The 27,055-nt window shown below is 37.4% G+C and overlaps 1 protein-coding gene across 2 annotated transcripts in view; it reads right to left on the minus strand.

Annotated features, from left to right (window-relative positions):
* ARHGAP20 (Rho GTPase activating protein 20) overlaps window positions 1-27,055 on the minus strand; it is a 92,503-nt gene that overhangs the window by 52,722 nt on the left and 12,726 nt on the right. Inside the window, exon 2 of one of the 2 annotated variants that reach the window (XM_026675100.2) lies at window positions 21,538-21,623. In XM_026675100.2, coding sequence (XP_026530885.2) covers window positions 21,538-21,623 — 86 coding nt within the window. Of the gene's footprint in view, window positions 1-21,537; window positions 21,627-27,055 lie in introns of both variants that reach the window. The other variant, XM_087966239.1, reaches the window with a different exon arrangement.

Consider the following 27,055-nt stretch of genomic DNA (forward strand, 5'->3'; position numbering starts at 1 on the left):
TCTACTTTCTAAAAGTTCCATGCAAACTTAACTAAACTCCGAAAGGCAATATATGCATTTATTTCTTTTATTTATAACACTTATACCTTTTCTAACATGTACAGAATACATTTCAGACAGCTTACTTAGTGAACTTATTTGTATTTTTGGCATCCCTACGAGGGAACAGCAGGTGTATTATACTGCTAGAAACTCATCAGGTATCCTCATAACTCACATTTGTGATGAAGTTCTTCTTTAATGACCAATCCTTTGTATATCTGTCTTGTAGGTAAAAAGGTGATTTATCTTCTATCCTTTTCCCCTCATGTTGTAGCGATAGAAGTAAAACAGTTACCATGAGTCCGTGAGTTCAGCCAAGAGTGAAAACTCCCCCAACCCATCGAGGGTCAATTTAGTGACCAATTAGGATTACAGATGTGGTCACGTGATATGGACTACATTTTCCAGGATACCTTAATTACATTTACCATGATGCATTCCCTTAAGGAACACAATTGCTACCTAACTATCACAATTGCTACCTAACTATCCAATTCCCATACACTGGCTCGACAACACAGGTAGAAAGTGTATTTCTGTTGAAACTTTGATTGGCCTAATGTTTCTTCTCTTTTTGTATGGAATAGTTATCAGTTTTGTAAAGCTGCCTTCGTTTGACTCTGGGCAGCATATTTGTATTAAAATACAAATTAGAACATGGAAAACAAACAAAACAAAATGGCGAGCATTCAAATTGAATAAAATCACATGCTCTCTTATAAGGGATGCAGTGGCTCAGTGGCTAAGATGCTGAACTTGTCAATCAGAAAGGTCAGCAGTTCAGCAGTTCGAATCCCTAGCACCATGTAATGGAGTGAGCTCCCATTACATGTTCCAGCTTCTGCCAACCTAGCAGTTCAAAAGCATGTAAAAATGCTAGTAGAAAAATAGGGATCACTTTGATGGGAAGTTAACAGCGTTCCATGCACCTTCAGCGTTTAGTCATGCCAGCCACATGACCACAGAGACGTCTTTGGACAGCGCTGGCTCTTCGGCTTTGTAACGGAGATGAGCCCCGCCCCCTAGAGCCGGAAATGACTAGCACATATATGTGTGAGGGGAACCTTTACTTTTACATACTCTCTTACACAAAACATTTCCCAGAGGGGCCACCTACTCAGCCACTAGGAGAAAAATCCAATTTTAAGAGGCCCTCTGAACAAGATCAAGGTAGAAACCACACAGATCCCTGGTGGGCAGGCACTGTTATAAAGAAGACCCACTTCTTGGATCCCATCAGCTGACACAGTTTAAATGCAGAAATAGATGGTTCTCACAAGACTCTAGCCCTGAATCAAAAGCAGCCAGGAATCAGAAAGGGTGAGTATCTGTCTTTGAAAAATTGGCAGGTCAGAAGAAGCCGCCCTTGAAATGAGATTTAAAAAGAAAGGAGAAGTTCACAGATTTGGGGTAGGAGAGAGAAACATATGAGAAAGGCTGAAATACTTCAAAGTATAAGAAAGAACAAAGGAAAGCTGAAGCAGTAAAAGTGAGGAAGTATTAATTTATCAGATTTATAATCAAGTATGTCTTTTATTCAGGAGTTCAAGGTAGTGTATACAGTTTTCCTTCTTCCCATTTTTCCCATAAGAGCCATTCTGTGGTATAGGTTGGGCTGGGAGAGTATGATTAGCCCAAAGTCACCTCAGCTTCTATGCTGAGGAAAGGGGTTGAATTTGATTCTAGATTTCTCCAGTTCAAGAATCATACAATGTTGAGTTGGCTTCCTTTGTCAAGTCTTACTTTCTTTCCTATCACTTGCTCAGTCCACCTCCTAATGATTTTACCATACTTGGTTTCATGGAAGCATGACAGAATACAATGCAATTTTGATTCCTTATCATCCAAATTAACTTACTTTAATTATCTTAATCACACCAAATATCTACACAAATGCAGCGAAATCACAGCCAGCCCAGCATGAGCTTGTTGGCTATGGAATGTAGAAACTCTGCTTCACTCCAGAACTCCATTTGGGAATGTATCCCTATTGTACAGTTATGTTTCTTGGGTAAAATACATCTTGTCCGTGAACAGAAAATTACTGACATTTTTCTGGCATTTGACAACTTTTGCCCATGAAACAGCTCAATATAAACATATTCTTCACTCCCTAAATCTAACTTTCCTTGATTTTAATTGTAATGTGTTAAACTATTGCTAATAGGCACTTTTTGAATCCTTAAAACCTGAATTTTGCCCATCAATCATATTTTGTGTTTTATTGCAGTGATAGATAACCAATAAACATACGTTGTTATACCTCACTGGGGCAACAATTAAATATATGAATGATTTTTAAAAATGATAGATATGAAGCCAAAACTTAGAATCAAGGGATTATTACCTCTGAGACAGATACAAAATTAATCAGACAAAGAAACTGAGGATTTGAGATCTGAAAATTGGTATTGGGCACTACAATGAATGGAATAATGTTAGGTAAGAATCACACAATATGGTCAAGAGTGTAAAATTGGAAGAAGTTGGCACGAAGGCACTTGAGATGGAGAAGAGAGAACAAAGTTTATAAATGTTAAGGATTGCTCTCCTAAGGAATCAGAACAAAATAAATACAGGTATTCCTCAATTTATAACCACAATTGGAATCAGAATTTCCATTGCTAATGTTGTGATCCACCGACAGCCTGCGGAGATGACAGCAGAATTGGACAGTGGGGAAGAACATGGGCAAGTTCAGGAGTCTGGGGAGGACTCAGACAATGGTCCTGCGTCTGATACAGAGATGGGGCCAGGGCCATCTGGGAGTTATGTGCTGACTCCGGAGCTTCCAGAATCTGACAGCAGCAAGGCAGAGGAACAAGGGGAGCCTGTTCCCAGTGCGTGTGTGCGCAGAGCTGCCAGAAGGAAAGAGCAGTTAAGACAAAAGGGGCGACTCAGGAGTAAGAGGTGATTGGAGGTGATTACCTCTCCCATAAAATATAAAGGAAGTGCAAAGGGACAGGAACCTTTGCAGGAAGCAAAGTTTGTTCACTCTGGTCAGTTTGGAACCTGAAAACTCTGTGGTGAATTTGTGCTCCATTTGGTTTTGAAAGTCTAATTGGTACTTTAGTCATTGGCAGTGTTAGGGATAACATTGTTTTACCCTAACTGTTTTGGGTAAAGATAATAAAATGATGAATCATGGTTTGTCAGATAAAGTGTATGTGACTTTAAGCTAAAGGAATGTAATTAAGGGTGCAGCTGTAAAAGTACTATATAAGCAGCAAGGCACTCTCTGGCTATTACTGGCTGGCTTATTGAAGACTGCGTTCTTGCTGAAACGGGGAGTGAAGAAAAGTGTTGATATTTCTCAACGGAGAGAAGATTGGACTGATTTATTGTAAGTGTACTGACATTGGCTATTCAACACGGACTTTGCAAATAGAGTATCCCTGACAAGACTTGACTGAAATTGATATATGACTACTGGACTGTTTACATGACTATGCTATAATTCTTAAATGGAATAAATTATAATTTTGATAGCACAAGGCTTATCTCACACATTTACCTGTCTTCCTATCTGACTTCGCTGCACGTTCTGTTTAGTTTATTTTCCTTAACACCTGTTGGGGAATCCAGGCTTAACAGGCAGCACTTCAAGTAAGGTGCGTTCTTATCAGACTTCAAGAACTTTGGCAGACTTCCACGTGACTATTTATAACTGGTTGAGACTCATTACATGCTGTGAATGATGATAATTCACAGCCGTTGAACTAAAATAAGAGTTTTGATTTAACGTGTATTTGTTGGTGTCTTAGGAAGTCTTGGTCAGAACAGCTAAGCAAGGCAGTTGTTAAATTGCACCTGATTTTATGACCTTTTTTGCTATGCTCTTTAAGCAAATCTGGTTTCCCCATTGACCTTGTTCATCAGACGTCAGCTGGGAAGGTTGCAAATGACAGCGATGCTAAATAGACATAAATGTGAGAACAGACTGTAAGTTACTTTTTTACAGTATTATTGTTAAACAGTTGTTAAACAAATGGCTGTATGTCAAGGACTACCTTAGTCACCATGTCAGCAATGAAAAGAAATCTCTGAGGGCTTACTAAACAGTTTGATTTAGCTAAATAAACTCTTAAATACAAGATGTAGCAATTGCCTCCACCTGTTAAGAAAGTGACAATGTTAGGAATTGTGCAAAAGTTTCTCTTGAGCATAGCAGAGGCTTGCAATCAAACATGAGATTTGCCACAGACTGGATTTTTTTAAAGAATGTACTCCCTTAACATAATAGAGTATAACCTTTTTAAATTCAGTCAATAAGAACATACATAAATATAAACAATTTCTACCACAAGCTTCTATTTTCAGACTTCTTTTCCAAGATACAGTGGGAATTTTAAACTAAAATAATGAGGCAGAGATTATGAAAAATAAAGCAACATGAGAGGCAACACATCTGGCAATTTCTAACACATCTATTCAAAAATGTCAGTTGAATTCAACGATGCATGAAGAATAAAAAATAATAATCACATTGTAACAATGACATTTCCCAATCAATAAATATACCTTGGTTGTTGTTTTGATACTTTCCTTTGAAAAGTTGCAAAAGAAAGTTTTCAGTGAAAGTGAAAAATTATACCCATATATTATACTCATGTAACAGCCAATAGAAAATAGACAGATAGAGGAAAAAGTAACCAAAGCTTCATTCTTTTAAGGACAGCCAATCTCCTTTGGAATTTTTATCATCCGCAGGATCTCTTCAAGTGCTATGACAGCCGGATTCCAAGAACAAAAACATTCTGTTAACAATGGAAAATCTTTTTTAATAGTTCAAGCATTTTCTGAAGTTGAGGAGAAAAAAGCAGATGTTTCGTGAACATATCAAACTTAATGTTACTTTATTAACGAGTTTCAAGTTATTTTTAATTTATTTACTTTGGGGGGGAAGAACAGCTGTAGGGCCATTATCCAGAACATATTTCTAATTCAAATCACCCTTTTTTTTGTTTTATGTATTTATTTATTTAAAATATTTACATAGCTGCCTATCTTACACTGAACTCTGGGTGGCTCCCAACAGTTATAAATAGCAGCACTGTACAATTATATAATTAATACATACATATATTAAAAGCACAAATGATAAAAACCTCTCCTTGGTCTCACCTATCCCAGTGCTTGTGGGGAAAACTGGATCTCAAGTCCTTTTCAGTAGTCAGGAGGATGGGACTTGCCAAACCTCACGGGAAAGGTGTTTCATGAGACAGTGTCTATCAAAGAAAAGACACACTTCCTAGCTCCCACAGAGGGCAATGTTTAAGGGAAGGCACTAGGAGCATAGCAATAGCATTGCATTTAGGCTTATATACTGCCCCATAGTACTTTACAATGCTCTTGGGGTGGTTTACAATGTTGAAGAGTTATTTGCATATTGCCCTCAACAATTTGGGGTCCTCATTTTACCGACCTTGGGAGGATGGAAGGCTGTGTCAACTCTGAGCCCCCATCAAGATCGAACTTCAGACTGTGGGCAGAGTTTGCCTGCAATACTGCACTTAACCACTGTGCCACCAGGGCTCCTAAGTAGAGCATCTCTACTCTATCTAACAAAGCAGGCGAGGTAATCTTTAGAGAATCTTTAGGTCTCTCAGATAACCCAGCTCTGTGCCATGTAGACTTTTAAAGATAATAATGAGCACCTTGAATTGCATCTGGAAGGAAACTGGGACCTAGTTTAATTCACACAACAAAAGTATAACATGGATAAAACAAGGGGTCCCTATCATTGTGCATTCTGGACCAGCTGTAGTTTCCATGTGGCAGTAATCCAAAAGGGAAGTGACCAAGGCATTCCCCACCCCATTCCTTGCATAATGAATATCTCTATTATACACCTACACAAACAGACTGTGGCATGTTTCTTGACTGTTGTTTCCCTCAATGTAGACAGATGATCCTAAAAGACAGAATTTACCCACTAGTCATCAATATGTTCATTGTCAATTCTAAGGCTTTTTGCTATACCTGTTGTCTGTAAGCGTTGCAACTAACAAATTGACATAGTCATTAGTTTGGTCTTCTTTATAGTCCCATTTTTTTCCACTTTGCACCTTCACTTTCATTATTAGAGTTTCAGACCCTTTGCATTTTCAACTATCAGTGTAGTGTTATCAGCAAACTGCAGGATATTGATGTTTATTCCTCCAACCTTAAAATTACAATCCCCTTCTTCCAATCTAGCTTCCCTCCATATATACTTCACATATAAGTTGAATAAACAAAGGGAACATTTGAAAAGAAAGAGAAGACAACAACCAGCAAAAGAACAGCAAATAATGCATTGTTGAAAGACCTTAAGCACTGGATTGGCAAGAGACTCTTCTGGAGAAAATCTATGTCATCATTACAATTCAACTTCATGGCATGTACTGTAATGAATCAGTGCAAAGAGTAAAACTATAGGTAAATTAACAGCCAATGCTTGTCTTATTTCTTCTAATTCAAATGGGTTTGGGTTCAGAAAAAAGTGCACAGTTTGGTTCACAAGACCACCTGTGATTTCTTCTGGAACCTTTCCAAAACTTGCCATCAGTTTCTAACTTGTGATGTGATGGGAAAGGAGAATTATCCAGTACTTGGGAAATAAATACGCAAACAGCTGGAGAATAAGCTGGAGAAAAATTGGTGCCAAGAGATTATATGTCTAAAATAATATACCCTATCTTGTAAAATAGGCATTATACACACTTCAAACTGCAAAATGAATAACCCTGGCTTTCAACAACTTTCAGTCACAGCAGAAACCAAAATGAGCCGCATTCCTATTATTTCATAAATTAAATACTATTTTGTAAGAAGGTGGCGTATTGATAATAACAAGGTTTAAAATAAATACATATACACATAAACAAACACACACACACACACACACACAATCCAACTCCATAGAAACTTCAATAGTATGCATTCTATTCAATAAGCTACAGGATTCAAATACTTCAATTGCCACCAAGGATAAGATATAAAACGGGTAACAGTTTGTGTCCCACACAAGTTTTCTTAAATGAGTTGAAGAGAAAGGTATCAATCAGTTGAAGGACACAGATATCAATTACTATTTTGCCAATGACAAAATCAGTAAAGGTAATCATCATAGGAAGAAATGTAATGGTCAAGGTGTTAGATTAGGAGCAGAGACAGATAGGCTGATGGAAACACTAAGCAGGGACATCATCCAACAGGATGATGGCCCTCAGCCATGGAAGCTTGTTGGATGATTTGAAGGCAGCCACTCTTTCTCAGTCTAATGCACTTCCCAGGCTTTTTCTTGTATGAAAAAATAGGACAAGCAAGAAGTATGTATGCTGCCGCTGACTCCTAAATAAAAGGTGGAATATAAATCTAGTCAACAAGTACAGTAAATGTTCCTCATTTTTTGAGAAAGATTTTCTCCGATACCACTTTACAATAATATTCTTCCTTAATACAAAATTAATAAGACCAACTGTTCAGAAAATCAGTTATAAAAATTTCATGGTGCAAAACCAGCACACAGATGTTTCTATTTCTGTACAGAAATGCCAAATGGAAACCAGCCTTCAACAAGACAAAGAAAGTAGAAAGGCTGTGAAATGGATAAAGACCGGTGAGATGTCCAAGTACTTTCATGGCAATTCCCACCATATCATCAACTTCAAAATCAAGAAGACTACAGATTATTTGGCAATTTGCAAGCAGCTTAGATGCAGAGAGAGAAGCAAGCAAAAAATGTCATATGTTATTAAAAATCCCTGGTGACTAAACCTTGCCAAAAGTTTACAATCCAAATTGTAAGGAGGAAAACACAGTAACTTTTTTCAATAGTTTGCAAAATCTGAATACTTTCTTATTTTTCTAAATGGGAAGATAACCTATGGATGATTAGTAGAATTCTTCCCAGAGCTCCAACAAAGGGTGAGCCAAAACTTTCAAACTTTTTTTTAATTGTTTTACAGAAGCTGAAAATACCTTCAGCACCCACTGATCTTCCCTTCCCCAAGTTGGGCTGATTTGCCCTGTTAGGCATATTAGGATACAAAAAAGGTCCAAAACCTGTTAACTTGTTTATATTTTTTACATCAACAGCTATAGCCACCTGTGAATTCCAAACAGGGCATACGGGAGAAATGCAGCTTCAGGCAAAAAAAAAAAAAATTGCTCACCTCTACATTCATTAATGCAAAAATCACCATCTTGAACCTTAAATGGCAGAACCAGTTTTACAACTTAAAGCATATTTTGTCTAAAACGATGTTCACATTTTGGAAGTGCAGTTAACCGGAGCTACACATAACTCGAACATTTCCACCAAAAGAAGTGTATCAATAACCCCACTTCAACAGCAGCTTAATCAGGGGTGAAGGTGTGTGTGTGTGTGTGTGTGTGTGTGTGTGTGTGTGTGTGTATAGATAGATAGATAGATAGATAGATAGATAGATAGATAGATAGATAGATAGATAGATAGATAGATAGATATAGAGAGAGAGAGAGTTAAAGGACAACGTTGTTTACAGCAGCTTGGAGAGCCTTTTTAGGATATGGCAAATTTCACTGGATATCAGACTGGATATCAGACAGGCAGAAATAGGCCAGATTATCTCCTTCTTTGCCAGTTTGGTGTTTAAAAGTATTATTTTCAACACTATACAGAGTTAAGCATCTCCAAGTAATTATGCAACTGCCTGAATTTTTCAAGCTAATAGATTCCACATGTCAAACTAAGTTCCACAAATGAAATATAATTTTCTTGGGTATCTATTTAAGATAAAGCCTAGTCTTCAGAGGTCATAATGAAACTTCAAATTGAAATGCTAAAACACCGGATAGCTACCAAAAGATTAAATCAAGAAACCAGAGCTCATTGAAGAGCATGCTCTTGATTTGCATATAGAACTTTAAATTATATTTTGATTGTCCCACTGTACAGAAAGTAACCTCTGCAGATTAATCTCTTTTGCTTTATTCTTTTGAATTTGACCGCTGTGACAAAAGTACAGTATATGCACAGTGATCCAAATTCCACCTAAACCAGCGCAGTAGATTGATAAATACAGTTGCCATTATCTTCTATTAGCATCATATTGTTCACTCGAAGGGCAACTCTTCCACTTTGCTAAACCTCATAGTCAAAATCTGTTTTGATTGGAGACTCTGGGATAGCCATAGCTGTATTTCTCTACTGATCCAAATCCTTTAATGTCTTCCTATTCATCTGTTAAAAGCCTGATAATGAAAGCCAGGCTTTCAACAGAAAGTATAAGGCTATTCATGGCAACTAACTATACACAATAGTTATCATGGTAAGCAATATGCTTCTGAAAACAAGTTTGGACTTGATTGGGATTATTAAAATGACCTTCCCGTGGGCACATGACAGGCCACTGTGAAACAGAAAGCTGGACTATATCAGTAGGTGATCGGATACTTTATTTCAAAACATTTAAAATGGGTAAATCAGTACAGACTCATTTACTTCTGTCACCTTTCATTCAATGCAGATTATGTATATAATTTGTTTCTGTTAGAAGTAGGAAACATGTATGGCCTTCCAAATGTCGCAAAACAACAATTCCAAAAACAATTCCAAAATTCTTAAAAGTGACAAAGCCAATGGTGAGGAATACTGAGAATTATATATAGTTCAACAAATCTGGAACCCCTTAGGATCATCCCTGCATCAGAAGATAGTTTTATAATAATATAATTATATTTATATAATCATGAGAAAACTATAATCTGAGGGAAAACCATAGTAGCAAACCCAGCTGAATGCCATTAGACAGAAAGAAGCACATTGCTCACCTTTAGTAACTCCACATCTTAAATTACTAGATAAATAACTCTCAAGGCATTAAGAGGAAATTGTACGTCCTAGAATGCACTAGAATATTAAGATGACATTATTTCATACTTTGGAAATGTTTTGAAACCACACCAAACTCTTGTAGTGAATCTGGTAAAAGTTGAACAAGATGTTTGATCAGTTTTACAGTATGGGTCTTTGTAAGATGGTTTATTCATTCAAACAAATAATCAAGACCTGAGGTAATCTCTTCACAATTCTTCATGGACCTACAAAAGCTCCAGAGATAAGCACATTTATTTATCTTATTTAACTCAAGTCTTTGTTGGGTAGTTTGCACATTCAGTGAAATGCAATACCTAGCTTTATCAATGTTAACCACATCAAATTTTATGCATCACTGCTTTGTTGTAGCCAAGTGTAAAGGTCACAACAGATTTCATTTTTGCTCCCCAAAGTATGTTTAGTTTCATAGTATTTTGAGGTATGCACATTATTTCAGATAATTTTTCAGATCTTCCAGAGTAATCTTTTGTAGGCTGAAAGAGAGAAAAAAATGCTGCAAGATTTTACAGCAGTTTCTTTTCATATGATGAGCACAGTTTGCTCATTAATTTCAACCGCTGAGAAAATACTGTAGAAAGAAATTATATTCTTCTCACAATAAAAATTATTATGGGAATTTTTGGCTTTGAAATTATCTTCTTTACAGGAAATAAGTCTCATATAATTAGAATCATCCAAGTAGAAATTCACCAGTTCATTGTAATGAATAAGGAAAATAATATTTGGAGTGAGAAGGGCATCAGGGTACAATATGATGAATCATATTAATTCAATTAAGAGCTCTAACAATATAAACCACATCCTGTTTACAAAATGATAAAGTCAGTTATTTAATTGGATGTATATTGGGACATAACTCTTTAAATAATAAAAATCCCACTTGTAATTTGTGTTTCTTGAGATTCATGTTTCAGTTCTCCTTTCAAATTACTCTATGACAGCTTGCTGGCTGAGGAATTCTGGGAGTTGAAGTCCACAAGTCTTAATGTTGCCAAGGTTGGAGACACCTACTCTATGAAGTCCGCAAACATTTGAAAAGACTCTTCTGGAATCACACTGCCTATTTCTGGTGCAGTGGAATTTTTAAATGTCCAACTTTGCCCCTCTCAGATATTCTAGCTTGCCAGTATCATGAAAAGATAATTTGCAAGTAGGCTACAGAAGAACTTTTCTTTACTATTTTTATTAAGAGGTGTAATAATAATTAAAATTATATTATTTTTGCTCAAAATTCATACAAGTCTGTAGTGTAGTTCATTAATATAGGGAATAACAAAAGTCAAGCTTCATGCACGGTTTATTATATAAATTACATTAAATTGTCAATTCGTTGCCGTTTTCTCCTAAACACTTCTTAGTTATCTGATTGCAAGGCTTTTGAGAAAAATCCTTAGTAACTCCCTGTTGGTTTTTTATTAATTACCGTCTCAAGCTATTATTAAAAAAAAAAACAAATGGAAAACTCTTAGGGTTTTGAAAAAGATTTTTTTTCACTCAAATCATTAAAAGGCATGAGAGAAGGTCTTCTCTGAATCAAGCTTGATTCAGGATGACTTCATAATCATGTTCTTAGTGAAAACAGTACAAAAGCAGTTTTGCAACTGCTGTTTCTAGGATATTTTCGAAGTTCCTTAACTAGCCTACAGTCCTGAAATTTCTCAGAATTCTTCCATCCAATTACAGGTAGTCCTCAACTTATAACAGTTCATTTAAATGACCATTCAAAGCTACAACATCACTGGAAAAAGTGACTTATCACCATTTTTCACACTTACGACCATTGCAGCGGGACGTGGTCACATGATCAAAATTCAGTTGGCGACTAGTTCATATTTATAACGGTTGCAGTGTCCCAAGGTCATGTGATTACCTTTTGACAAGCAAAGTCAACGGGGAAGCCAGATCTACTTAACAACCGTGTTACTAATTTAATAACTGCTGTGATTCCAGAGGTGGGCTGCTGCAGGTTCGGATGGGTTCACCTGAACCCCTTGTTCCGATTCTGCGCAGTTCGGAGAACCGGCAAATTGGACCACTGGATGGCCCCGCCCTCGCCTGTTTTTTGAGCCCTTTTCGGCCTATTTTAGGCAAAAAATGGCCTGAAAAAGCCCCCCCCCCCAAAAAAATAACCTGAAAACGGCCTGAAAACAGCCCAAAAAACAGGCCTGAAAATGGCCTGTTTTTCAGGCTGTTTTCAGGCCATTTCCAAGCTGTTTTGGGGGGGCATTTTCTGGCCAATTTTGGCTGGAAAAATGGCCTAAAAGCAGCCTGAAAACAGCCATGGCTGTTTTTCAGGCTGTTTTCAAGCTGTTTTTCCCAGCCAAAATTGGCCAGAAAAACGGCCTGAAAAAGGCCAAAAAACAGGCCAAAAATGGGCAGGGCGGGGCCAGCCAGTGGTGGGATTATTCCCATCAGGCTGAATCCTACCTGTTCCTTTGAGGCAAGTGGCTGGGAGGTGGGGCTGGGTGTGATAAATGACATCACCCACCCAGTCACATGACCATGCCTATCCAGCCAGAGAACCAGGTGTTAAAAATTTTGCAGCCCATCACTGAGTGATTCCCTTAACAACTGTGGCAAGAAAGTTTGTAAAATGGAGCAAAACTCACTTAACAAATGTCTTACTTAGCAACAAAAAAATTGGGTTCAGCTGTGGTCTTTCTGAACTGTTAGGCAATTGTGAAATGTGTTTTAGGCTCCCTTTCAAAATACAGTTGAAATAATTCATGTATATGAAGCAGGGAATTTCACCCATTATATTTTGTGCTTTCTGTCTCAGGCAAAGCAAGGGCCATTTTCACTCATAAATGCTATTGTTTGAAAATTGACCTATTTATTTGTTGAACAAATATGCACCTTGAATGATTGCAAGTAAGAAGTTGGAGGAAATCCAGAATAATATTCAAGAGCAGACTAAAGCCCAAAATCAAATTGTAAAAGGCCATGACAAACAAGATCTCTTCTCCATGGGCTGGAAAATCATAACAACTAGATGGCAGATTAGATTTCCAGAAAAAGTATTCCAGAAAGCATGGTGCCACTGCCAGGGATGGGCTGCTGGGGGTTCGCAGGGCTTTGGGAGAGCCCCAACCTGAGATTCTGTGCGGTTTGGAGAACCCCCAAATCCCACTCCTGGTTGGCTCCACCCACCCCACCCCTCCCCTCCCAGGAGTCCCCCCGTGGCCCATTTTAGATGCACGGAGGCTCAAAGAGGGTAAAAAATGGGCCTCCCGGAAGTTTGGGAAGGCCGGAATTGGGCCCATTTCCAACTTCCAGAGAGCCTCTGGAGCCCGGGAGGCCGTTTTGCCCTCCCATAGATTTGAGGAAAGCCTTTAGAGCAGGTGCCACTCTGGCAACTTAAGATTGTGGATTCAACTCCCAGATTCTCAGCCAGCAAAGCTGGCTGAGGAATTCTGGGAGCTGAAGTCCACAAGTCTTAAAGTTGCCAAGGTTGGACACCCTGCTCTAGAGCCTGGGGAGGGCAAAAATGTCCCTCCCCACCATGGTGCAGGCCAACTAGGCCATGCCCACAATGGCCATGCCCACCCAACAACCGGGCAGAGAACCCCTTGCTAAAATTTTTGAAGCCCACCCCTAGCTACTGTTCATCCCTAATTCCCATCCAGTTAGCTTCCAGAGTCCAGAAAAGGACTTCTGAAGACAACTTGAGTAAATGGGCCGAACAAGGAAAAGGCATAATTCCCTATAGCTTTATCCAGGAGCTTTTTAACTGATTGTTTCAAAATCAGTATTTTGATTCTGGCTTCTGAAGATACAGCCACTTCAGCCTCAACAGTTTTGAGTTTCAATCTATCTATTGAGAAATGTCTTATGACACAATCCTTCCTGGACTACAGTATGTCAACCAGCAGTTTTCATTTTCTGCCTGGAACGCTGCTTTATGTGTGCAGGATATTTTGAGGAATGGGATAGAATGGGATACAAAATTCAAATCACACAGGATGACAGCACCAAATAACTCCTGCATGTCCTGACCGTTAGACCAAACTGGGATCAAAAGCAACCATGGACATGTGTATTGCACATAGCTGGTTTCCTAGATCAGTGACACATTCCAAGCTTTGGCTAAGAGAGCCAAAAAGGACATGTTAAGAATTTGTGCCAACTGACATTAATAGAAGAAAAATGGAACAAGAGAGGCTACGAGTGGATAAACACTGTAGGAAAAATGGAAAGCAAAGGCTACCTCTATCTCACAGTTCACTACCTTAAAACAAGGAAACACTGCTTATTTGTCATGTGAATGACAAAGGAATGCACTTTTTTTCCCCAAAGCTTTTTCACTTTCCCATGGCTGAAAAATGTGAATATCTCTCTCCACTTTGGGCTGAATGACAAGCGTCTAATAGGGAAGGATAGACCTTTTGCCTGACCACTAAATGACAGAAGGACTTTCCACTATCGAGTGCCCCATATAGAGAGCTGAAACAAGGTGTTTTCTCAGGTGTGCAGGTCATATCCTTGTTTATTCTGGGACCGTTCCATAATAGCAACAGTGTTTGCCCTCATAACTATGTTAGATGGTTTTAATTCTCCCTCGGTAGAACGCTCTGCAGGGTCTATCCATAACTCGCAGCTGAAGATACAATAGCACAATTACTCAGTATGATAATGTTACACATTCAACTGCTTGCAAAACAGTTGTAGGGCACCGATACATTTTCAAAGCTTTAAATTCTGAAGGGCAATAGCCATGCTAGTCTTGAAGTTTTTTAAAAAAAAGAAGTTCTCAATCTTATCTCTTTGGGTACAGTTGTTATCAAGGAGATCAACTTCCCCACATCCTATATTTTAGTTTTACTAAAGGGTAAACTAAGTTAAAATATGAGCTGTTGGAACAAGGATTCAGTTAGGGATGAAAAACATAAAGTAGCCAAAGGAATGACTTTCATGATTATATGTAAGGGAATCTTTGAAAATAAGTACCTGACTTAGGACTATTTGTTTAACAACTGTTCGAATAATGGCACTGAATAAAATGGCTTACAACAAGTCCTCGCACTTACAACCATTGCAGTGTCCCCATGTGACAAGATCAAAATTTGGATGATTGACAACTGGCATATATTTATAACAGCTGCAGCATCCCGGGGTCACTTGAGCACCATTTGCAATTTTCTCAGGGGACTTCTGACAACTAAAGTCAATGTAGGTTAATGATCACATGATTCATTTAATGACCATGGTGATTTGCTTAACAATTGTGTCAAGAAGCTCATAAAATTGGGCAAGACTCACTTAATGGCTTCCTCAGAGACAGAAGTTCTTATCCCAATTGTGGTCATAAGTCAAGGAATACTGTAACTGTAAGCATCCATCTGTTATGGACAGATAAGAGCAAAATTTCTCTTCAATCAAGTTTGACTTCATAGTATGTCTAAGCCATCTTCTTGGCAATAATAATGCAGTGCTTAGTCCCTGCCATCCTTCAGATTCCTGGAGATCTCCTTCCTACATATATTCACTTTAACTGTGAACGCCGCTTCACTTTTCATATTTGTTTCAATCATTGATGAGAAACAATTAAGATATTCCTTTAGAGATTTTTTTAAAAATCTGGCTTCAGTCCTTACATGACTTGTGAATTCACACTGTGCTAATCCAAATTTGTTTTACTTGTAGAGCACTGAACAAGCCACAGGACCATTATTCACATATCGCACCAGAAGCTGCAACAGTATTGGCTTCTTTTAAATAATTATATATCAATTGCTTTCCACTTCAAAAATTGTGTTAATTTTTCCTAGTCAAATTTCTAAAAAAAAGAAAAGCTCCATAGAAAAAAATGCTTTCATTAAACATCAATCTACATTTCACTTTTTTTGAAGGGTGGGAGCAAGATTTGACTTCTAGCAACAGTCCAGTGTTCACTGTTCACTAGGCTCCAATCTCTAGACCTGCATGTTTTCACTGGCTAATTTAGGCAACTGCAGAGGACAAATTCAATCTTGAATGTCATGCTTGGTGTTTCAGAGTTTGACGGTGCAGCTATCTACAGGAGATGATTTCATGGAGAACAAAGATGCTCCACTGATTTCAAAAAGCTAAACAGGTTCAGACCTGATAAGTAGTTAAATGGGAAGCCTCCTGGAAAATCCCAGAGCTTTAAAACAGATTAGGAAACTTTATAAAATATTAGAAGGTGATAATGGCTGGTCACTTCCACAATGTTCTCAAGTCACCAGGAGCAAGTTCATCTTGGAATTCATCTTGTTGCTTTGCTTCTCAGTTCCATCATCCCAAATAAGACCTTAACCATAATGTGATCTGGAAACTTTGGTCAAAAACTATAAAACAAATGTCAACAAGCCACTAATTGATGCTACATCCTTAGCCCAAACTAGCAATTAATCCCAGGAAACAAGGAGAGTTTGTTAGTTGTCTGAAGTTGGCATGCCTTCTCTCTGATAATTATTTTGAAGTACTGAGAACTAACTGGACATATAAAATGGGGGAAATTCATCAAAGGTTTGCTGACTTGAAACAGCAAATCTGTTGCATTGGTTAGAAAAGGTTTTTTTTTTAGATTGAAACACATCCAAGTCTTCTGGTAAAGATGAAGATCAGTTAAGTGTATGGGCAACATCTTTAGAAGCCTAAAGGTGACAATGGAAGTGCGGCCATGTTCTTTTTTCCTCCCATGTGGAGATAAAAACCTATGCACATTAAAAATAAAAATGAATGCCGGGGATTAGCCAAAGCTCTTCTTGCTTTAGAAAACAGCCCATGGGGCATGTTTTTATGAAACACTGTCTACTGGAATTGGACAGTTAAGTTCTTTTGATAATTTATATTTACAAAATCTACTATCTCTCAGCCACATAACTCAGACGATCCAAATTAAACCCTTGAGGACACAGAGTACAATTCTTTACAGTACATACTGTATTTCCATATTGGAGCTAAACTGATTGCATTACCAGATAACATATGTGATCACTGTTATCTAGGAATATTTAGCATTTGGCGCAGAGCTAGAAAATAACATGTCAAAATCATTTACTATGATTTAGACAAGAGGAGAATTTCCATGAAACATGGAAATGCTCATCATGGAGGGAAGAAATACCTTTAAAACCACATCTTTTCCTATGTGCCTGCAAATCTAAAATTAGAATTATGAATAGGATTCTAATAGATTTTAAAGCAAAACTAATTGTCAGGCACAAAAGATCAGGTCCACATGTGAAATTGCTACTTATGCCTGTGCACAGGAATATTCTCAACTCAATATTCTCAACTCAATATTCTAAGGTTTAGCACCTGCTAGGTGTTACATAAGGGTCAACCGAATTCAAGGGGGTGGAGAGATGGGTTTAGTCCACATCTGACTACATAGAGATTCTAGGTTGATCCCTCTTTTAAGTTCCGCCATTCCTTCCCCTACAACAGGGGTGTCAAACTTAAGGCCTGCAGGCCAGATCTGGCCCATGGGGAGCCCAGGAAACAGTGAAAGACCAGCCCATGGTGCCTCTGCCAGCCGAAAACTGAGCTCTTGAGTGCCCTCCACAGCTCCGTTTTCGCTGGCAGGGGCTGCAGGAGGCTGTCAGAGGAGCTCATTTTCACGGGAGCTCATTTTCACTGGCAGAGTGTTTGGGCCACCACAAGCGCCCCCGACACAAGTGATGCCAGGCAGGCCACCCCCACCCTGACCCCTCGAGATCAAACACAACCCTGAAACACAACCCTCAGTGAAATGGAGTTTGACACCCCTGTCCTACATTAATAGAACACAAAATCCCTGTTGCTATGTGTTACCTATCAGTTTTATGAATAGTCATCTCCATTTTAAAAAGTACCTAAAACCTACAACTTATATAAAAGTTCAAAAATAGGTGATAATTCAAGGAACACTAACCTTATGTAAATGTTAGATAGAAGCAGGCAGAAAGTGAAGCATCATACAAATCAAGGGTACCAGGCTCCCTTCTGCCAATATCAACTGATAACTGCCTTTGGAGAAAGGACCAGGTTTTCTTGAGCTGGTCCAGAAAGTGCCATGAGTGATGGTACTGAAAGTTGCTGAGAAACCAAGAAGGGTCAGGATCTCTCACATTCCAGTCCTGCCAGAGGTCATCCACAAATGTAATAAATACCATCTTGGGACCATATTCCCTCTTGAAATTCCACCATAAAAGTACAGATAATTTCCTTCCTTCCTTCAAGCCTTCTGGAGTTGGAAACTGATCACCTCCTGAGCAATCTTCCCTACTTATTTTTAGCCCCTTAGATTTGAAGACAAAATTTTTATCTATTTTTAACATTTTTGTTCTGCTCAAAAGCAGAAAGTAATACAATATGGTTTCATGCTTTATGCAAACAAAGGTCTCTTGGGCTCATACTAATATAATTGTTAGCTAGTCTTGATTTCAATTAATATCTCTCCATAGAAAAGCAAAAAAGAGATGTTTTGTTTCAGACAAATCTAAAACACTGCATGAAGAGTCACCACTGAGACACTTCCCACACAATAAAATTTCAGAGCTAAACAAGTAGATCTTAACTGTATTTTCCATATTCACAAATATCTTCCTCAATAAATTTTTAATGGAGTTAAATGCAAGATCTGTTTTTTTTTTTAAAGGCAGAACATAAGTGAACAGATGCTGGTTGATGTTACCATTTTCAACATATGTCTGGTGCGAACTTGGTTGCAGTATTTTCAGTGGAAGTACTATTTATGGAAGAAGCCATGCCAACAAAGTTATCTGATAAGTGAATTTATGACAGAAGAATCGAAGAATTATCCTGCAGTCATATAATTATGACACCAAAGAAACAGAAGATAGAACAGGATTGTTTAGAGATCAAACTGATTTGTAAATGCCAGAGACAGGAAATGATCAGACACCATTATTAATGTTCTATTTTTGCTTCAATTTGTGATTCAGATCAGACTAGGATAAAAATATTAGCTGATAAGAACACTAATGAATCCAATTAGTCTGAAATAACAATTAACAGACTACAATCAGGAGTCTGCACGCTTTCATACAAACAGATTTTACTAAAAGGTATACAGTTTGTGAACTGTAGCTCACTTCATCAGATGCTCAACTACCTTTTAATAAAATGTGTTAGCCTGAAAAATGTTACGAGAATCCTCCTGAGGTTTGCCTACCACAGACTAACACAGCTCTCCTCCTGCACAATTTTAGATAGAATGGGATGATATCACTATTGTACTTTCACTTTCCATCATCACTTCATTCATGGTTCTCGGCCTGGAGGATTTATCTGGTTTTAACTAGGTTTTCATTTTATATACAAGGAAATTGTTTTGCAATGACAAACAAGAATAAGAGTTCAAAGAAATATCAATTTTGCAAAGCATCAAGCACAATCATAAACCAAGTTTTTAAACCAAGAAATATTTTTAAAAAACCAAGTTTTAAACGAAAAATACTACTTTGAAATATTCAATCTTATTTCCTTTAACATTTAAATATTATTTTAAATTAGTTACTGTATTTTAACTGATTTAAATCAGTAGCCTATGGACAACATTACATTTTGATGTGATTTCCATGCAGCAGGAAAAAAGGTACATCAGAATTGCCTATAAAAGGCCATGAAAATATAAATATGTCAGCTTTTCCAAGTATTTCCTAACCAAATTCTCTTATTAAGGTCAGAGATGAATACAGAGATAAATCAGCTGCTAAAATAGGATATTCGTATAAAACCTTTGCAGATATAAGATGCAGCTGGGAAGGAGTTTTATAGTCATTAATCAAATACTCATAAGACATTGGAGTGACTATCTATTAACACTAGCACTTTATACCAAAAGAAAACTGTAATCTATTTAAACTTGAATTTAATATTTTGTTTACAAATTGTGAATAAGTATTAAAACGGTTTTTACAACAAAGCATTTAAGGTGTTAAACATACCAAACATTGTTCCTTCAGAAGAAAAAAAAGCAAGCCACAAGAGTTAAGCATTTTCAGAACACACGGAAAGAAAATCCAAACATTATTTGTTTTATTGATGATGAAGAATGATTCTTGTTAACAGAGAAGTGATTTTGAGAAGGAGAGAGAAGCAACTGAATGGAACCCCACGTGTTGATTTAAATGAGCTAGTTGTGTTTGCTTGCAATGTTGCCAATGACTTGAATAGCTGCAATTCCAATAAATTATAAGAGTAGGAGATAAATATAGCCCCAGAAATTTATTGGATAATAATTAAACACAAAGATGTAAAAAAAAAACCAAACAGTTAACCTTGAGGTGGCCCATGTAAAGCACTTGGAGAAAAAACGTTGCAGAAAATGTTGTACAAACTTCCCAGTAACTTTATCATCTGTTAACCATTTTAAAGTGAAATGTAGTTGTGCAGAAGTTGTCAAACACTACATCTTGCAAACTGTCCAATGAAACTATCCTTGCAAAGAATTCTGGGATTTTCATTACAAAGATTTATTACAAAGCAGCTTTTTAATTCATATTTCTTACTATCCTGGATGCACCCATAGTGCATTCATTTCGTGCAGTTGAAAATTAATGTCAAAATCTCCTGACTTGCATTTTGGGAGAATTAATTGAACCTATAGTTATCATTTACATACAAAGCAAAGAAATGCTATGTTGGCTAAAAATTACTCCTAAACAAGTAACTTTACTGTAGTTGTCCAAGTAAAGATTTTTCTTTTTCCCACAAATTCATGGTGATTTATTATTGGTCTGTAAAATATTAAGAAAATAGTCTTTTTTTCTGAAAGGAATAAGGTCACCTGAGAAAGCAACCTAAATTAGAACAGAATAGAACAGAATAACAGAGTTGGAGGGGACCTTGGAGGTCTTCTAGTCCAACCCCCTGCTCAATCAAGAGACCCTATATTCCAGACAAGTGGCTGTCCAGACTCTTCTTGAAAATCTCCAAACATTGGTGGAAACAATTATTAAGAATGAAATTAATGCAGAGAGCAAACTCCAGTGCCTTTAGCTTAAACCAGAAGCATCTCAACTACAGATTTCTTAACTAAAATTGTATCATTATTAAAATCTTCATAACATGTGATGTGCATATCTCTAAACATTTATGGAAATCGGAGCTGATTTAGAATAAAAAGAATAAGGCTTTGTTTTCCACCTACACCATCCCATTTATGGCTGCTGGAAAACAGCTGATCTAAGAAGCCAGAATTCAGACATAAGACCACAGTTAAAACAAGCCAAGATTTGTAAATAAATCATCCTGTTAACCAAACTCTGCTTTACTGGTAGAAATAAAGTACTGTGTGTCTTTTTCAGGATTGAACTTCCGATCATGTCAACTCAAGAAAGAAACAATTTCATTATTGTTTTGCAAAATGCAGACACTTTGCAACTCTCACAAACCAGGGAACCTCAGGACACAAAGTCCTTTTTCTGGGTTTGGGTTGGGTAATCTAAGGCTAGAACAGAGATGGAATTTGGGGGGCAGTCTGTTTTTCTACTATTTCTTCGCCACACCTCCCAGTTGCCCAAGGAAAGAACATTCTAAACATCAACCTGCTTACAGTTTATCCTCCAGGTACTAGTTTAGCCATGTATTATGCAGTTACTCATCAAAACCACACTATGATGAAAATGGAGCCAAGAAGGAGTATGAGTCTGTCTTACCTGGCACTTGTTCTGGCTTTATTCAGAGCTTTGCTGAGAACCAGGGATGGTGCTGACTGACGTCTTTGGGCCAAGCTCTTCATTTTCTGCTGAAACATCAAAACAAAATTAAACATGAGCATTTTAAAATTTTATTTTATTATTAAACTTCTATGCAGCCCATCTCGCTGAGACGACTCTAGGAGACATTTTTTATAATATGGAAGGAAAGATCTAAAAATACAAAGAAACAAAATCAGTTCCACTTGGAGATTGTTTAGGATAGACAAGTAGAAAACCTTTCTCAGTCATATTAGAGGAGAATTTTTTTGGAAAACTGCAAATTACCTAGATCAGAAGCAAAAGGTGCAGTCCACGGTACCCCCCCCCCCTGTGTTCTTGACTACCTTATTTTCAACTGGGATAGCTCAGTTCTGCTCCACCCATTTTAAAACTCCAGCTCTGCAGGAATGCCACTGTCTTAATAATTTGCTTCTTGAATTGGAGTGTATAGGACAACTTGCCCCAGTCAACTTACCACAGTCAACTCACCGCAGCCAGCTCCTTGAGATCAACTCACAGGACAAGAGTTATATTAATGCTGAAGAAATCATTATAGAATCATTATAGAAAGGATGCAAAAGGAGGGACAAAATGAAATGTAAATTACAAAAATTAAAATAGTTTTTTAAATTATTTTAAATAATTGAATTGTTGAATTGTCCTGGGGTGAGTTGGCTTGCAAAAAGTTGCCCCACAGTGAATTGGCCGTGGCAAGTTGACCGTGGCGAGTTGGCCATAGCAAGTTGTCCCATTCCAAATGTAAGGTGCTGGTTATCACCTCTGAAACCCTTTATGGGTAATCCTTGACTTATGACCACCATTGGAACCAGAATTTCCATAAGTCATTGCAATCATAAGTCAAGACAGATCTGATTTTATGACAATTTTTACAGCGGTCATTAAGCGAATCACCACAGCCATTAAGCAGATCACATAATTATTAAGCAAATCACACATGTTTAAGTGAATCCCCAACAGGCATTTTTTTCCTGGAAATCAGCAAAAAAGGTCACAAATTGCTATCACCTTACCATAGGAAGCTACAACTGGTTCTAAATGCAAGCCACTTGCCAAGAGTCCAAATTGTAATTACATAACTGCAGGGGTGTTATGATGGTCATGAGTGAGAGCATAGGTCACTTTTTCCAAGGCCACTGCAACTTTGAACCTTTGTTAAATGAATGGTTGTAAGTTGAGAACTACCTGTATGTCAACATCCTGGTTGTATTTAACAGAACAGATTAACAGAGTTGGAAGGGACCTTGTAGTCTCCCCTGGTTCTTCTCTTCACTGTTCTATTGTTTGTAGCCTTGGATTAAGTAACATACTAAATAAATGATAATATAGTACCCAATATACAAGCAATACACTATAATTAAACTTATTTTAATTAACAATTCATCACATTCTTTTTAGTTTTCCTCAGGAAGATCGTGCTTGTTATAACTTGGCTCACTCTTCATTTAATTTAATTAAGGGCAGTTTTCTATTTCATGCTTGAGCCAATTCAACCATTGCATCAGTTGAAACAAGGTCCCTCTGAAGATTTGTTTTTTAGTATACGCAAAAGTACTAATAACTTAATAACTCTTTACAAAAGCCGCAAACGGCTTTTAGCTGAAAGAGCTTTTCAAAAAAATTCAATTCAATTGACAAATATTAAAAGGAAAGTATAAAATGCAGGTTAAAATTTTCCAATTTAGACACTACAATTGGTTGCTACTCTGAATGGTTTTTACCTCAGGATACTATATAAGTTAATGTAATAAACTTATATTTATTTTGTGGATGTTTTTATTCTTTTTAATTATTTTATCTGTTTTACAGTTTTGGAATGGCAAGCCCCTCTCCCAGCCCCCCAAGGTCACTTGGCTGAAATGAGTGGCTGTAGAAAATGAATAAACAAATAATCAAGCAAACAAATTAAATATTGATGGCACTTTCTGTAAAACAGGCATGCAACAGAACACATTGTTCATGTTTGCTGATTACCAGACGGAAAACCCTGGTAATTTCAGCAAAACACTGTAAATTGTGGTCACAATTTATAGTGTTTTGTAAATTGCGGAGGGTTGGGAGGCCAAAAACAGGCCCGTATTCGCTCTATAAGACGCACTGACACTTCCAACTACTTTTTGGGGGAGGGAAAAGTGTGTCTTATAGTCAGAAAAAATGGTATATTGTTTTTATTTGTTTGCTAGTATGATTTGATTGCTTATTAATAACCTATGACCATCACTGTTGTATCTTACGATTCTTGATGAATGTATTTTTTTTCTTTTTATGTACACTGAGAGCATATGCACCAAAGACAAATTCCTTGTGTGTTCAATCACCCTTGGCCAATAAATAATTCTATTCTATTCTATTCTATTCTATTCTATTCTATTCTATTCTATTCTATTCTATTCAATGATCACTGGACACTGCAAACAACTGTACCTAGAGCTGACTGCCAAGTGCTCAAAATGAGTTCACATGACTTTAGGAGAACGACTATCCCAACTTTAAAACTGATTCTTAAGTACCTTTTGGAGGGTCTATCACAACTTCAAATGACAGCTAAGCAACCAGTCATAAGTTGAGAGCAACCTGTATAATTCCTTTCTTTCAGTCAATCGATCAAACTTAGCCCATTATTAATTTTCAATATTCAAATATGCCTCAGGGCTGATGGACGCTACACAGCTTCCTGCCCTACCTGCAATGGTGGAATTATGTATTTTCATATATTGATATGAAAAAGATATTTTAAAAATGTTGATGTTTTTATACACACACACACACACACACACACACACACACACACACTCCAGGCTGTAGCATGAACTCATTTTAATGCAGTCTCTCGTTCCTGGGTGGAAATAGAAAGCTGTATTATAAATCTAAAGCTCTGCCATTATATTTGCATTTGCATTTATACTTGCATTTCTGCCAAGGAAGAAAAAAACATTAGAAGATATCAAGAAGTTTCATTTTTAGACAAATGGATTATTATTTCTCCAGGCTTAGTCAAGATCTATTTACAGTATTCAGTCACGAATCAGTGTCTTGTGTCCTGTTTCCTGAATGAAAGGAAAAATTTCACAATGTCATAACAGACAACATTCTAGGCAACTATTTAAGAAATGTCTGAATTGGGATTTAGGTTTATATGTTGGATGAACTGAAACTCTTCTCATCCCTACCCCAAAATAGATTTATACTATAATTCTCTATAAGATTTATGTAACAATTAATAGAAAGGTATAGAAATGAAAAATGGCTGGGAGAAATTAAATCTGATGAAATAATATGCATTTTTAACGATGTATTTTTAACTACTGCCATTTCCATTAATGTCTAGAAAGACATGCAAATTTTTAAAAAGGGAACATATACTAGAAATGGAATCTACATTCCCTTTTCTCTTTAATATCTTAACAAAGAATGCCCAACACACATTCCATTTTTCCTCCACAATCATAAGAACTGGAAAATACTTGAGGTGGCATACAAGTGTGCATGTATGTATGTGTTTCTCTCCTGCACCAACACTCACAAGCAAGAATTGTTGCTGGAATTCCAAATTCAATTTTAAAATAATCAAAGATATAATCAAGTACTTCCAGTGTCCAAAATGTCTATCATGGTCACCTAGAGTTCTTCAAAACTATTTCAAGCAGGCCAGTGGCAATCGCAAGAGAACGTTTTAGTCACCAAAGCAAACCAAAGCAGACCAGACTAGACCAGAGCTAGAATGGGTAGGATTATAAATCTTCAAAGATGGCAATGATGTCCTGACAATATTACAACCCTGCACTATGCAAGAGTAGCTTTAATGGATTCCTTAAAACAGCAGCATCTTTTTCAACCTCACACAGAAAGGCTGTTTTAATGAATCACAGGCACGTGCAAGAGCTCTTGAAGCCCTTCTTTCATATCATGTCCAGTGTACTTTTTTAGGAACTCAACTCTCTTTCAGACACCAGAAACAAAAGGACGTTTTTGAAACATTCTCTTGGAATACTTAAAGTCAGGCAAAATGTCTATCTATCAGTGTGCCCTAAAACTGGGACAAAATACAGGAAAATAAACAAACAACACGACAAAGGGCTATTGTGATTTCAATTCGGTTGAAAACCTTCCCCATAAGAAAGTTAAATAAACTTGTAATCCAAATATAGGACAAATTTACTGACTAAAAAAAATCAGTATGGCCAAGCAAACAGAATGCATAATTTTGGTCATAAAAAGAAGTTCAAGTCTGGAGATTTGATACACATGATCAACCTCATTTTTCCATGTAAAATTGAATTATAAGGATTTCATTCCTCCAGCTGTCCCAAGTTTGAACAGATGGGAGGCCTTTAAAACATTATGTATATGATGAAAATTGATGGTAGGTATAGATCAGTGGTGGCTAATCTTTTTTGGCTCCCGTGCCGATAATTGCGTGCTTGCTTGCGCGCGTTCGTGTGTCAGCACCCAGAAGGAAATGCATGCTGCCCCCCCTCCCACGCCCCCTGCGCATGCATGCGCAATTCCCCCTTGCACGCCATGTATCTTTGCGCATGCGCATGTGACTTGCCCCACACGTGCCATGCGTCTTTGCGCATGCATGCACGACTCCCTCCTTGTATGCAGTGCATCTGCGCATGCGTACACTTTCCCCCTCACGCACAGCATGTCTGCGCATGCGCACGCGTCTCCCACACACACACCTCTCCGCCCCCTGCGCATGCGCACCAGATACCTGACAATCAGCTGTCAGGCGGCGGCGCACGCACGCATGCTCAGTGGAGCTCTGCGTGGCATAGGTTCGCCAACACAGGTATAGATGATCAATAGTGAAAAAGTGAAAGAACTACCTGATTTAATATAAAAGTATAAAATAATAGAAATGTTACAACTTGCTATTCAATCAGACTAGGGTTTTTTAGGGGGGAAAAACACTTTGGTTTTGGTATGTTTAAAAGAAATCTCCTCCCGTAGGATTTAATGCCAAGATTACTTTATAAAATTTCAGCACAAATCATCTTCTTTAAACAATTCCAGCCATTCAACCAAGAACTCACATGAGTGCACACAAATGTACATAAATAAAGCAAACAGATTAACACTTAACAGAATGTGCCCATTCTCTTTTCCAGTAGGATTTTAAAAATTGACCTGTGTTAGACAGTCTTATGCTTATTCCAAGCACAGGTAAACCTGCACAAAATGTGTCAATTTCTGATGTCCACTCAGATATCTCACTACCATGGAGAACAGCTTGGTCTTAGATATTATTATTCAGCAATGTACTCTCAAGGTCATAGAATTATCACAAAACTAAATTTATCTCTTTGCCTAACATCAAACTCTAAATAAATTGAGTGACTTTGGATTAATTATTGGATATAATTATGAAGCATGGAAACAAAATTACAGCAATGGTAAAGAGGCAAAATTGTAAACATCCTTCCTTTAAAATAAGTTTATGATTCATTCACAT

The sequence above is a fragment of the Notechis scutatus genome, chromosome 5, assembly GCF_049901735.1.
Source record: "Notechis scutatus isolate UNSWTSFEM ecotype Mainland chromosome 5, rNotScu1.2, whole genome shotgun sequence".
Lineage (NCBI taxonomy): Eukaryota > Metazoa > Chordata > Lepidosauria > Squamata > Elapidae > Notechis > Notechis scutatus.